Here is a 15,332-nt window from a genome sequence, read left to right as displayed (position 1 = left end):
CCTTTATATTCATGGCATCTGTAGATGACCTCTACTAGCAAATTTGTACATACAGTTCTTTGCATCTTATTCCAGACCTGGGCCAATTGCACTCAGCAAAACTTGCATAGTTTATTCTGTGTCCATAAGGGTTTTAATTTCTCTTCCTGGCCCTCCAACTATACTTAAAATTCACTTGAGAACAGAGAATCTATCTTCTAACTAATATGTTTAGGGCTCAATTCGAAATCCTGTGCATAATAGATTCATAGTGAATGTTTTTTCCCTGTGATAATTACCCAGATTTAAGAGGGGAAAATAACCTCAAAGCCATAAACCTTTAAGTCCCTTATTTTTGGTGGTCTGTACTGATGTGCTTATAGACCAGGGCATTATCTTTTTTTCCTTCTGTCATTTAATCACCTAGTGGTGTTTCCAGATAAGAAATATAAATAGAATTCATTTCCTAACTGAAGTACATATAACTCATTTATCATAGGATATCAATATTCAAATAATTATTTTGTGTAATGATTCAGTTATAAATAGATATTACCATTGTGAAGAATTGTTCTCACTGAATTGCAGGGACTTCTTGAATGTTGTCAACACGTGAGGTCAGTTGAAAGATTGAGCTCCATTTAGTGACAGATGGGTAAATATTCAGAAATTTCACTGTGGACTGGGAGGAAATTAAATTCAACCTGCAGTCAATTCAAAGAAACTTAGTTACTGGTGATGAGGAAAACCACAGAGTCAGTTAAAAATGTCTTTAGGGGAGAAAGAGTTACTGAGTATGTAAGCTTTATCTTGCGCCCAAAGGACTTGTGGTTTGCTGATTAAAGGCTCCGGTTAATGATTGTTAGAGAGCTGTCATTCACAACTGTTGCTAGTTTCTGTGTTTCAAAAGCCCACTGACTCCTCTGCAAGGAAGTGCAGCATCGTCTGTCTCTTTACCTGTCTCTTTACGCACTTCAGATCCACTCAGGTCTGCTTGCAAAAGGATCTATCAGATCAATAAACATGAATGACAGAGACTATAACACCATCTATGACACAGCCCAAGAAGTGGGGATGTTTGAGGTTCCAGACCAGCCAGCAGAAAATGAAAGGGCCCATAATGATGACATTCTTGAAGATTCGAGGTCAGAAAATAATTTATATGCCACTAAGCTAGAATCCCATTACTATAACTCTTATGCTACTGGGGGTGAAGAGAACAGTTGGGTCTCTTCCCAACCAAAAGCAGAAAGCTACCTCCTGCCTGATGAAGTATGTCCTGAGGCCCGGGATCTTCCACCAGGTGGGCCTCAGAAGGAGAAGGACATCTCGATGAAAAAATTACACTTACCAACTCAAGACCAGGAGCCTAGCCCAGCAGAGCCACAGGAGAATGGAAGTATGATGAAAGAAGACCTGCCTTCTCCTTCAAGCTTCACCGTCCAGGAGAGCAGTGAAAGTCCCCCCACCCGCTGTTCTGCTGCTGATGGTTTGGAAGAAAATGAATCATTTTCCATATACCCTGAGATTATCCTCTTTGTGAAGGTAAGGGCTGCCTCTGATAGGCACACCTGCATGTGCAGACAGTATAATTGATGTCTTATTTTGCTCTGAGTGACCAGGGGAAGATGCATGGTGTCAGGGTCCTCAGATCTCAGCGTTTTTGTCAAGAGTAGTGCTGATTAAATCAGTTATTCCAGAGTTCACCCAGGACAGCTCAAAACTGCAAGAACTGGAAAGGCATGTAAAGCATATCTAATTATTAACTTCTATATACCATGGGCAAAGCATTTTTTGAGTTCACTTACAAATGAGCAGGAATTGTTGCTCAGACCCTTATCTTGTGACAGACATTAAGTACATTTTCCTATCTGGTTAAATTTCCTTCATTGGCCTGATTTAAAAAAACAAAACCAAGGTTTGTGAGAGAAAGTCAAATCTGCAGTCAGGTGCTGGAGTTTCCTTTGTGACATTTCTAGGGTCACAGGTATTTCAGATATGTGGTCAATAAACGTTACCTCTGTCACTGAGCTTGCTCCTTGGGCAAGACACTAATCGCCAGTGTTAATGTTTAATGCTTATGATATTTAAGTCAAGAATTCTAGTGATCTTTGTATTAGATTAATATTGTAATAAAGATTACGGCTATGACTATTATTAAAACATCAAGATGGCAGAATATTTCCCCTGCCAAACTTAGGATCCCACAATATTCATATTTACATTTTTTTAAAATACGAAAACAACATATTAGTAATACTGCCATTATTTGCTAATAAAAATGATTACTTTATGAGCTTACAAAACTTCAGCCCACACTCATTTCTCCCGCTCCTGGTTTCCAATAACTCCTCTAATGAAATATACGTTATTTGCTAGTTTAATGCACTATTATTTTCTACTTTGTACTTTCCCCTAGTTGCTTTGTGTGTAAATCATGTATCCTTTATCCTACCACAAGGCCTTTTTAAAAATCATCTATCAGAGTATTTGACTCACACTTAGGTACCTGACAAAGCTTGCCTAGTATCATATTAAAGCTCGCCTTGTATAATCAGGGTCGGGGTAGAGGAGGGGTGTGTAAGACAGGGCTCTTGCACCGAAGAAATCAACAATGTGGAGCAGGAGAGAGACTTGCACATGTTTAACGTGCAACTGTTGGTGACTGTAGGAATGCGTGGAGTGCTGTGGGGGTTCCAGGAGGGAGTATGCAGAGGGTCCACGAAGCAGGTGATGTTGGAGCAGATACATTCTAGCAGCGTCCCAGCCTCCATAGCCACATTGCCATTGTGCTGGTTTCCAAAAAAAAACCCCACATTTTTTAAAAAGTGAGGACTAGCTGTATTTTTTCTCAGGGCAGAAGCATCCTCCAACTTTACACGGCAGGCAGGGTGAATGGTCATCATCCTCATCACTGGTACCAAGACAATTATTTGTAAATCTGGGAAAGTGTTGATTTCACCAAAAATTAGCCTACCACTGGTGTTGGACCAAAAATAAGCAGGAGAAAATAGAAGTATTAGCATCTCTAGCTAGTTCCAGCAATAAGAAAAACTATGGGATAGTGATGTGTGATTCCTAAATTATTTATGATCTGTAATACTGTAAAGCAAATGCCAGATTTAATTAAATTTTTAAGTTGACATTCTTTTTAGTATAATTATGTTAACCATAATGTTAGCATGTACTATTGACCTCTTGCGCGTGAGCTCATTTTTAAGGATATTTAGCAGAACTCAGTAACGAGACGGACAGTTAGCATCCTTGCTTCTCACCCCTCCACCCCATCCTACTTACTCAATGTTAAATGGAAATGTAATATACAAAACGTAATATACAAAAACAGGTAAAAACAGGGGCTGTTCGGCTTGTGTGGGAGTGGAGGGTATGAGTGTAACCTGCTCAGTCTCCTTCCTCTTCCCGACAACCCGGAGGGGGTGCTGGAACCCCCTCAAATTTGACAGGGTTTAAGTATGCTCACCATCTTCCTAGCAAGGCTTGTTGTTCTGCAGTCCTGGGGTTTCTTCTCCTGGGCTGTTGTAGATGCAGCCCAAGCTCGTTTGTACATATTTCCACCTGTTCTAGACAAGTCAGTGAAAATGTCATGCAGGCTTGTAACTCTGTGTTCAAACAACATTTTATCGAAGGTCAGTTATTTCAGGCTGTTGGCCAATTACTTACTTAAAAAATATCATTAATTCCCTCACTGATCAGGGAGTTATTGTGCCAGGCCCTAGGTTTACAACCACGAAGAAACCAAAATCCTGGCTCCTGTGTACTTTGCATCGTAGTGGGAGAGACAACTGATAGACAAATAAATAAGTAAATATAAAATAACCCCAATGCTAATGTACCATGAAGAATCATAAAACAGAATAATTTCCTATTGCTGCTATAACATATTACTACAGACAGTGCCTCGAAACAACACAAATCAATTTCTCACAGTTCTGGAGGTCAGAAATCTGACATGAATTATATGACCTAAAATCAAGGTGTTGGCTGGGCCGTGTTCCTTTTGGAGGCTCCAGGGAGAATCTTTACCCTTCCCTCCTTTAGCTTCTAGAGGCTGACCTCATTCCTTGCTCATTGCTCACACATCACGTCACTTTTTATCCCCTTGCTTCCATCTTTGCCTTGCCTTCTTCTGATCTACCTCTTCCTGTGTCCCTCTTAAAGAGAGCCTTGTGATTACTTTGGGTCCACCAGGTAATTCAGGGTAATCTTTCCATTTTAAGAGTCTTAATATAATTGCATCTGCAAAGTCCCTTCTGTCACCAAGAAAAAAAAATTATGGGTTCCAGGAATTAGAACACGGCAAGTTTGGGAGCCCTTATTCAGCCTCCCACAATTTGACAGAGCAATGGTGAGCAGGGAAACGAGGGGGCGGCATGGCTGGAGTGGGGTAAGGAGGAGAGGTAAAGTGGTAGAAGGTGAAGCCAGAGAGGTGGAGGTGGCCATAGATCATGTCAGGTCTCATGAGCCATTGGAAGAACTTTCACTTTTACTCAGTGGTGTGAAAATTCATCAGAGGATTTTGGAAGGAACATTCTGACTGTCTTTTTGATAACAGAGAGAAGGTAGAGGCAGGGAGAACAATTTGGAGGCCATTGAAAACTAGGCAAGAGATGATGATGGATTGGCCTGTAGTGACAGCAGTAGAAGTAGTGTGAAGTAGGATAGGGATTATTCTGAAGAGAGAGCCCAGAGGTTTTACTGAGGGGTTGATGAGAAATATAATGAAAATAGAGTCAGGACTGACTCTAGGGATCTACTGAATGAATGACGATGTTACTTCCTTTTCAGCTACAGACCCCCTATCTGGGAATATATGACTGAGAAAATCTGCTAATATAGTCATTTATACATTTGCTTCCTTCCTTCCTTCCTTCCTTCCTTCCTTCCTTCCTTCCTTCCTTCCTTCCTTCCTTCCTTCCTTTCTTCCTTCCTCCTCTGCATCCATCCAACATTTATGACATACTTACTACATGCCAGGCCCTGGGTAAGAGATTAGCACCACACATTTTAGGTCCAATTCTCCCACGGGAAAGACAGAGAAACACAATTCTTGAAGATAAGAGGAAAGAAATAATAGTTTCTTGGTCATTGGCTGAGATCCAGTGAAAAACATCTCTAGCAAAAGATGCCATTTATGTCATAAGGCAATCAGGAAGAGTTGTTGGTTCAGAATTTTCCACATAGGATTATGAGACATGTCTTGCTGCTTTCTGTTGAAGTTGAGAGACCTGTAGACATATTCCTATTGTGTTTTTATGTGTATATATGAGAGAGAGAGAGAGAGAGAGAGAGAGAGAGAGAGAGAGAGAGAGAGAGAAGCAGCCTAGTATTTTGTTTAGTGCAAAGGAAAAAAAATTGACAATGGTTACTAGAAAGAAAAATGGTACAAATGGAAAACATTTTGTTCTGCACATAATTGATATCATTGACTAAGGAGGGAGGTGTACATTGCAGAGCCGGTTTTGAAGTCAGGTTGCATGGGTTTGAGACCTGGCTTAGTAGGCAAATGTCTATTAAATTGTTCAGATTCTGTCAGCCTCAGTTTCTTCACTGGTAAAATGAATGTTATAACGATATGTTTCTCTTAGGGTTGTGATGAAGATGATATAAGATAATCCATGTAAACTGCTTAATATATATCTGATGTATAGTAAATGCTCAATATACAGGAGCCTAAATTATTATTATGATAAATTTGAACCATTCATGAAATAAAATTTTTATTTTAAGAATTTTTGATAAATGTTAATAGACATTTAATAAATAATATTTTATTACAGTTAGTTCCATTACTGATACAATTAGTTCCATTACTGGTCCTAATATGAGCAGAATAATATTGCAGAAAGAGCACTGAGGAAATTCTAACACACCACTGTCAATAATTTGGTGTGAAATGTTCCTGGATCTGAGTTTCCTCATCTCTGAAATTCAGTCCCTTCCAGCTCTTACGGCCTTTAGTTTCCTATAGTCTCCCAGAGTATATGGTCCAGCACTTTATCAGTGTACACATATATGGCACCACCTGTTATCTACTCTAGGATACCGCTTGATAATGATTATGATCCTAGATTTGGGTGTAGTTGGAAAGGCCAACATGAGTCCAACACTCCTTTCTTTCCTCGGCTCACGTGAAGGCTTGGAAAGCATCTGCAGAACCTGTCTCTGATTAGGCACTCACGGGACCTCGTGTAGGGCTGCAAAGGTTATGCATTGATCAGATTTAGGGGGAATGATTCATAGAAAATGTAAATGGTGACCCCCCAAAGTCCAACAACATAACAGCCCTAGTTAATGTTTTTTAGCCTCATAGCCTGGAATCTTTGTTCTAAAGGAGTGACTCCCTATAATTTAGTTAAACATAGTGGAAAGTGTCACAAACTCGTCAATAATTGTTATTGCTATTGCAAAAGAACCTGATATTGTTCCAAGGATCATGTTATCCAAAACAGAGTATTCAGTGTAATGTATGACATATCAGAATATTATAATTAGAATTAAAAAATTAAGCAATATTTCTATTTAATTTTATCTAGTCCTCTTAAATGTTAATATTTTATATAGTTCATGATGTGTACTATGTACTCTTTCAGTAGTTATGTTAATAAAGTATATAAATAAATGAATAAACATATTGTGAGTAAAGATTTAAGTTTTATATTGACAGGGATGTTTAATTTAAAAAGAAACTTATTTCTTCCTTTTTGTGTCACCATCTGTGTGCCCAGGGCTTTCATTCTGATTAAGATCTGGTGAGAACAGGACCCCTGAACTCCTCGGTCTTTCCTGGGAGTTTTCATAAGCAATACATTTAGTCAGTTTTCCTTGGAGTCAAACAAAGACTCATCGTTGCAGATGAGAAGCTACAAAATCCAACCGAGAAAACAAAGGAAGCAAAGCTGGGTTTGGATGTTGAGATGTGGCTTAATTGAGGAGCCAGTAAGCATATTCCAGGCAGTGGGCTCAGCCTAGGCAGAGGCACAGCAAACATGCACCTGGGTAGGACTAGACCTATCTGGCTGGAGTGAAGAGGTCTGCACACATGCAGGACAGATGACGAGGTTGGAAAACTACGAGGGCAGTCTTGCATGGCAAATGAGGACTTGGATTTTATCCCAAAGGCAACAAAGTAATAGAATGTTTTGGAAGAGCAAAGCAATGTTTAGGATGAGGGATGAGCAAATTAAAAAGCATTTCTATCTACCTTGTAGAGCTGGACCAAATAGAAATCTACCAAACTTCATTTCTAAGATTAGTCCAGGGGTTTAGAATTAAGTACATTGTGTATAATAAGACTATGTATTTCTTCGGTTATTCATTCATTCAACTTACTATCTAGATATGTCAAAATATTTAGATCTTTGGCTTCATATAGACAAATTTCTGGAAAAATGTTAACCAGTATGAAGCTGATTTATATAATATCTATATGTGTATCCAGTTACTTTATATTTGGGGGATATATTGATTCAGCACAAAGTTTTAATTGAGGTTGTTTCAGTATAGTTTCTAATAAAACACGAGTTTGTGGATGTAGTTCCATAGTGTAACGATTAGCACGTCTGCTTTACATGCAGAAGGTCCTGGATTCATGCCCCATTAGAGCCGTGGTCCATGGTTTTATAGCCATGCCACCCTGAACAAGCCCAATGTCTGATCTCAGAAACTAAGCAGGGTAGGGCCTGGTTAGTACTTAGATGGGAGACCACCTAGGAAGACCAGGTGCTGTAGTCATAAATAATAATAATAATAAGAAGAAAGATGAAAGAAGAAAAGAAAGAAAGAAGTTGTTTGTGTGGTCCAGCTTAGCCTGGCTGGATTACTCAAAAGTTGCAGATTTAGATGTCTGGAAATAGCTGGAGCCCAAAAAGGGTCTTCCTATTGTATGATTCCTAGAAACAGCCTGATCTAATGTCAATGGAAAGGACACATTAAAGTATGTCCTTGGAAACATTCATGAGAAGATAAAAGTCTGAACCTTTTGCATGTGCCCACCTATCCCTTTTGTGGAACCAGTGAAGCATATAAAAATGGGCCCACGAGCAGGTTTGAACAAAGATGTTTATTCTTGTCATAATTTCTTCTTGATTAGGATGCTGGGAACACAACCAAGTCCTAATTTTATTCAAACTTATTTTTTAGGTGCCCATCTGAACTAGTTCGCTTTGTGAATCAGTGCTAGCAATCAAAGAGGTCACAGAATCCTAGCACTATGACAAGAAAATAGAAAACAGAGGAATTAAGAAACATATCTAAAATCACCTTCAAATGAGTAGCGAGCCAGGACTTCGACCTCTCAATCTAGGACACTTTTTAGGTTTTATATTAACATTCTGAGCCTGGGGTGCTAGATAAATATGCTTCAGGAGATTTGGGAATATTCTAAAACTCTATGCAATTTTTTTTTTGTGGGAGATGATCTCATGAGGGTCTCTGAACCCTCAATATTATTACCTCTGTAATGCATCCCACTTTCCCTACCTGGGTACACATGCCTTGTCTGTCCATGTCCATCTCATGGAAGAAGAAGAATGTTCTAAGAGTGGCCCAAACCACACCTTTTATTTCCTGTGGAGTTAGCCACTTGCTATAACCCCTTAGCATCTAGAGAAACCATGAAAGGGAACCCTTACAAAAAAATAATAAAGATGTATTACCTGACTGTCATGTGGGAATTATGTCAGCTCTGAAAATGAAGGTGCCGTGATATTCTGAAATACATACCTTGAATTATGATCCACCTTTTTTCCAAGGGAAATTTTGAACATTTTTACCCTGAAGGACTGCAAATCTAATGTCAATTTAATCACAACTACTCCCACTACCTTGGTGGGCAGTATTACTAATTGCACAAACTAAAACTTTTGAGTAGCTTAGATTTCTGTTTCTTTGCTCCCCAACAGTCCAGTTAATTTCACTTCTGAAAATGTTCTCTTCTCTCCATCTTGGCCACCACTGGCTACTATCATCTTAGCCACAGTTATTCTACTAGCCACTCTGTCTCTAGATTCATCTACCTCCCTGAAAGTTCCCACAGAATCACCAGAATAGTCCAGATAAAGAGCCCATCGGACCATGTCATCTCCCTGCTTCTAGCTAGCTATGCAGTGGCTCCCCATTGCCCCCAGGAAAAAGGCCAGGAAGGAGAGAATGCATAAAAAAGCCTTAATCAGGCTTTTAGCCAAAACTTTGTCATCTGCCAGTCCCCACTCACCCTTTGCCTTGGAAAATGTCAACTCGTATTTCCCTACAGACTTCATGCAATTTCATACTCTGGACCTTTGCTCAGGCTGTCCTCTTTCAGTGCTCTCCCCTCCTGGAATAACCTCCTGTCTTTGCAGACCCAGCCTAGATATCACCTCTTAGCAAGCCTTTCCTGCTCTCTCCTCTCTTCAGCCTGGCCTGAACTGGGTGTCCTCTGTGCCCATTCATTGTTCTTATTTCGGTGTATCAGTTTGCTACGGCTGCCATATCAAAGAGCCACAGGCTGCATGGCTTAAGCAATAAAATTTTTCCCCTTACAATTTTGGAGGCTAGAAGTCCAAGATCAAGCCATTGGCAGAGTTGGTTTCTTCTGAAGTCCATTTATAGACGGCCATCTTCTCCAGTGTCTTCGCATGGTTGTTCGTCTGTGTGCGACTATGTTCTAATCTCCCCTTCTTATGAGGACACCTGTTATGTTGGATTAAGGCTCATTTTAACTGAATTACCTCTTTAAAGACCCTGCCTCTAAATACAGTCACATTCTGAAGTACTAGGAATTAGGATCCCATGTGTGAATACTAGGGAGTCACAATTCAGCCCACAACTTACGTTATAATTACCTCTTTATGTCTTTCTCTCTCTCTCTCTCTAGCTGTGAACTACTCTCGAAGGAGTGCCTGCCTTTATCCATTTTCATATACCTAGTCCATGGCTATTTAAATGATGATTGAATGAAGGAAGGAGGAAATAAGTTACCCCAGGGTCCTCTGTGCATTGAGGCGGGAGGAAAGCTTGTCTCTATGGCCTATAGCAGTAATGAGAGTGGTACTCCAAGTCCCTTATATGGGTTTCATACAGCTGCTGTAACAAATTACTATAAAATGGGAGGGCTAAACTAATGGAATTTATTCTCTCACAGTTCTAGACACCAGAAGTCTGAAGTCAAGATATTGGCAGAACCATACTCTCTCTGACAGCTCTAGGGGAAAAGGCTCCCTTGCCTTTTCCAGCTCCTAATGTCTCCTGGCATTCCTTGGCTTGAATCTGCATCACTCCAATATCTGCCTCCAGTATCACTTGGCATTCTCTCCTGTGTCTCTGTATCTGTTTTCCCTTCTCTTTTCTTATTAAGACTTGTGAATGTATTGAGAGCCTGTTCTACTCCAAGGCGATTGCATCACGAGAGTCTTAATTTAATTACACCTCCAAAAACCCTTTTTCCAAATAAGGTCACAGTTACAGGTACTGGTTGGACATATATTGGTGGGGGAGAGGAACCCTTCGATTCCCTATAGCCTCTGAAAGTGGGATTGAGTTGAGCTGAAGCATGAGAACCCCAAATGCAGGGGATTCTGTGAGAATTCGGTGGACTCTTGACACCTGCATTTCATCAATTCTCTGACATTTATGAGAATGCCTGGCATGTTCCTGGCATCATCCTGAACCTAGGAAGAAAGCCACTACTCTGAGATCTTAATTCAATTTGTTAAGATGTTCCAGTCAATGGACTTGGAGACTCACCTGTGACAGGTGTTACAGTGCAAAGAGTGGCCTGTCCTAAGAATGTCACCATAGCCAAGTTAATGTATCCTTGTTCCTGAGCCTGTCTTTCTGTTTCTGCATCAGTTTAATTGACCAAATACCATTCTGTCAATAGACGTAGAAGGCAAATGAAACACAATGACCAGGAGAAAATGAGTCGCGTCAGTGCTGGGGGAGGGGACATCAACTAACTGGAGTAGGGCTGCCAGTTACAACACCGGGGAAGGGCAACGGGTGTTAGAGCAGTGAGTGACATGACAGATCCTTTTCTGGACTCCCATTTTTTATAGCATAACTCACCAGAATGTCAGCTCCTTCACAGTTCCTGCAGCACAGTGTCCCATGGGGCATGGGGCTCGTCACAGGGTGATATGTAAATGCTAGTCAAAGTGAACTAAACTGTGAGAGAGTTTTCACTTACCTACTGGAGTAAAGACAATTCCTGGAAGCAAAATTGCAAATCAGATAGATACTCAATTCCCCTGCATTAAGCCTTGCTCATCGCCTACACAACCAAGTTCACACTGGAGCACCACATGCAAGGCCTTATGTCCTGCCCCTAACCACCTGAGGGCTTCTCTGGTTTTATTTCCCACCACTCCCTGCCTCATTCATTATGCCACAGGAATGCTGAGCTCCCCACACACGGATGCTGTTCTGCCTCCTTTGGCTTTGCCGATAGCAGTTGCTGTGCCTATAGCATTGGCTCCCTCCATCGTCAGACCACCTTCGCCTTTTTCTTCTGAATTCATATTCCTTCAGGCCACCCCTGAATCTCCAGGTCATTTTGAGTGATTCTCCCTTAGTGCTTCCCTCCATCTTAGGGCTTGTCATCTACTATTACAATCATCTGGGTAAGGGTGTGACACCACCCCATTCTTCAACAAGACACCCACCATACCACAGAAACCGGCTCATAATTGAGGCTCACAAATATTTGTTAAATTGAATTAAACTGACCTGGTCATGGGAAGAGTACTTAAGTTATATTTTTTGAAGAGAAATCTCATTAGTGTGTTCTAGGAAATTTGGTCGGCATTCAGGTAAAGCTGAATGTCCCTGTATTTTGTCCCCGTATTATTGCCTTTGATGTTTTTCTTCTAGTTGGGGATTGATAGTTGTTGCATTCTGGTGAGAAGCCAACTGACATAGGGGAGAAAAGAGAAGGGGAAATTCATAGTTACTGAATGTTTACTGTGGATCATGCTCTGTGTTAAGTCACCTGCATTATCGATATTATCTCTTTAGCAGAACTTAAGAGCTATGCCCACCCCCCCCCAACCCCGGTCCCTGCATGCTCCCCCCACCCCCCACCCCATTCTGACACTAACTAGCCATGCAACTTAAGAGAAGTTATTTGTACTCCCCTGGCATTAAATTTCTCACCTGTAAAACAAACAAACAAACAAACTAGACTGAATGAGTTGAGCCTGAGAGCTCCCACTGGTTCTAATCTGCTCTGTATGGAAGCTTCTTTCTCTCCAACAGTAAAATAGTCTTCCTCTCACAGGGATACCACCCCCCCCACACACTTTCTCTCACATCTTAAATTTATATTATTTTCATGCTTTCTGAAGTATGTATTGAACATACACTTAGGCAGCCCGTGATTTTTAAAACAGGAAAGAGGAAATGGAGAGAAACAAAGATAGAGATATTTTCACATAGAAACAGGATTTTGATTCAAATCATATTGAAGAAAAACAGGTTTTGGAACCCAACTGATTTTTCTTCCCTGAGATACCTCATTTCCTTTTTCTGAGGCAGTTTATTCTACAATTTGTATATATGCGCTTCCTGACATTTAATGCACATTCGAGCAAATATACATACGTTCATATATTTGAAATTATCTCTTTTTCTTCCCTTTTATTTAATACAGATGGTCTTATACCATATATCCTATTATGTACCCTGCTTTTGGAAGAGTTCAATTTTATTGCAACCTAATTTACATACATTAGAATTCAGTAATTTTAAGTGTACACTTCAATGAATTTTGAACAACTGTACACAGTTGTTTAACAAGCATTACGCTCATAGATTAAAAGATTTCCATCACCTCAAAAATTATCTTTTGATCCGTTACCATGTGTCCATTTCCTTGACTCCTACAAACCACAGATCTCTCTATCACTATAGTTTTGCCTTTTTAAAGTATCAGATAAATGAAATTAAGCCGTGTAATCTTTTACGTGTGGTTTCTTTCACTTTAGCATAATATTTAAAATATATTATCAGTTGGTTTATTTTGATTACTGGGCAGTATTCCATTGTATGATTATATCACAATTTGTTCATGCATTCAACATTTGATGGACACTTGGGTTATTTCCCAGTTTAAAGCTATTAGTAATAGAAGTGGCTATAGACATTCATATATAAGCTTTTGTGTTGATTTTATTTTCATTTCTCCTGGGCAAATACTTAGGAGTGAAATTATTGAGTCATATGGTCAGTGAATATTTAACTTATATAAAAAAGAAACTTTCACATTATTTTCAGAATTTGTATGAAGCTTCTAGTTGCTTCCTTTCCAGCACTTGATATTGTCTATCTTTTAAGTTTCAAGCATACTGGAAAATGTACAATAGTATTTCATTACAGCTTTAATTTACATTTTTCTAATGACTAATGATGTTAAGTATCTTTTCATGTGCTTACTACCTATCATCAAGTCTTTGATGAAGTATCTGTTTAAAATAATTTACTTATTATTATTTTAGCATTAAGTCTTACTGAATTTTAAGAGTTTATGTATTCAAGATACAATTTCTTTATCAGATAAGTATTTTGCAAATAGTTTAGTTGTAGCTTGATTTTTCATTTTCATGTGTCTTTGGAAGACAGAAATTTTTGATTGTGATGAAGTCCATTTATCAATTTTTTTTCTTTGGTTTGTGCTTTTTGTGTTCCAAGAAATGTTTATCTAACCCAAAGTCACAAAGATTTTCTCCTGTATTTTTTTCTAGAAGTTTTACAGCTTTAGGTTTTATATTGAGTTCTATGATCCATTTTGAATTAATTTTCCATAGGGTGCAGAATATGAATTGGTTCTCTCTCTCTCTCTCTCAAAGGTTGCTTGCTGACCTTTCTTTCCATTCTCTTTTAAAAGTATGTTGTCTTTTGCAAAGTCTTTATAATGCACCTTAAGTTCTCAGCAATGATGAGACAGGAAAACAGACGTCCTAGCTAATCGTTCACCCACACAAGATCAAAATGGAATTCCATCTTCTCATTTTTTAACCTCTCACTATTCAAGCCTCTGGGGATTCTATGAGTTCCCTTGGGGAACCCTAGGAAAAGTAGACTTTGGTACTGCGAAAAGAGAATTCTATTTTCAGTCACGTTCTGATATCGTTGTTATGAGTTGCTGAGTCCAACTCCTGATGACCCTGTGAAGGAGCGATGTCCACCATGTCCAGTCCGCAACAGCTCCTGTAGACTCATGCTTATGGCTTCTTTCATGGAGTCAGTCCATCTCATATTCGGTCTTCCTTTTTTCCAGTTGCCTTTTATTTTTTCCAGCATTATTGACTTTTCCAAAGAACCTAGCTTTCTCGTGATGTGCCTTAAGTAGAACAGCTTCAGTTTTGTCATTTTTGCCTCTGGCTATGTTTCAGGTTTAGTTTGCTCTAACACCTATTTGTCATTTTTCTGGCGACCTAGGGTGTTTGTAGTGCTCTCCTCCAACACCGTATTCCAAATTAATCCATTTTTTTCCTATAAGCCTTTTTTCTGTCCAATGTTCATGTCTGTACACAGTAATTGGGAGTACGAGGGTGTGTGATCTGGGTTTTGATCTCTAATGACAAATCTTTGCTCTTGATGGTCTTTCCTCATTCTTCCATTGCTGCCCTTCCAAATCTCAGCCTTCCTTTTCTTGATTTCTTGGCTGCAGTTTCCACTTGGATTGGTACTTCATCAGCCCCAAAGTGTCTGAAATGAATTCGTGTCTGAATCGTGTTGTGTACATAGGAAAATGTGCTGGCTGACAGCTCTGCTCCTAGATAACACTCTTTTAAAAATATGAGATGACTTTTTATGTGAGTGGAGCATGGATTTTGCCCTGAAACCAATGTTTCGTGCAATTGTGGAAGGATAAGAATTAGAAACCTGGGCTCACGCCATGCCCCATTTTTATGCTTTATAAGCAGAGATTTCCACATCCCTTCATGAGCCTGTGGGTCCAGTAGAGTGCCAGCCCTGTCAAAAGCTGTCAGCCTTGCTTTATTGCCAGAGCCTGGTGCACAACTGTAACATGGAACAGCCTTAATAAGTAAGAGAAGTCCGTATTTATACAACCACTGATGTTCTAAGGTTCCAACGATAACAAGTGAACAGTAAATATGTGAGGTGGTAATGAATAATGGACATGAGTGCCTTTTGCTAATTGGACTGCAACTGATGTTGTTCTTTCCCTCTACAGAAATATTTTTCTCCAGTTCTTCCGTAGTGTCAAGAAATAAAAGAATTTGGTGGAGAGTCTTTTTCTGTTCATAATAGCAACCCTCTGTAAACTGGCTTGGTTCTTCTAGAATTGTGCTATTCAAAATGATAGCCATTAACCACGAGTGGCTATTTTGCTT

At 39.6% G+C, this 15,332-nt stretch overlaps 1 protein-coding gene and 1 pseudogene across 1 annotated transcript in view; both read left to right on the top strand.

Moving 5' to 3' along the window:
* The first annotated feature begins 937 nt into the window (after nucleotides 1-937).
* CLIC5 (chloride intracellular channel 5) overlaps nucleotides 938-15,332 on the top strand; it is a 149,173-nt gene continuing 134,778 nt past the window's right edge. The window contains exon 1 of the mRNA XM_016133054.2: nucleotides 938-1,524. Coding sequence (XP_015988540.2) covers nucleotides 1,003-1,524 — 522 coding nt within the window. The 5' untranslated portion in view covers nucleotides 938-1,002. The remainder of the gene's footprint in view (nucleotides 1,525-15,332) is intronic.
* Nucleotides 7,616-7,731, top strand: LOC118605476 (annotated as a pseudogene).

The sequence above is a fragment of the Rousettus aegyptiacus genome, unplaced genomic scaffold (assembly GCF_014176215.1).
Source record: "Rousettus aegyptiacus isolate mRouAeg1 unplaced genomic scaffold, mRouAeg1.p scaffold_m13_p_1, whole genome shotgun sequence".
Classification (NCBI taxonomy): domain Eukaryota; kingdom Metazoa; phylum Chordata; class Mammalia; order Chiroptera; family Pteropodidae; genus Rousettus; species Rousettus aegyptiacus.
Note: the sequence above shows the minus strand (reverse complement) of the source record. Positions and strands in the feature narration are given on the sequence as shown.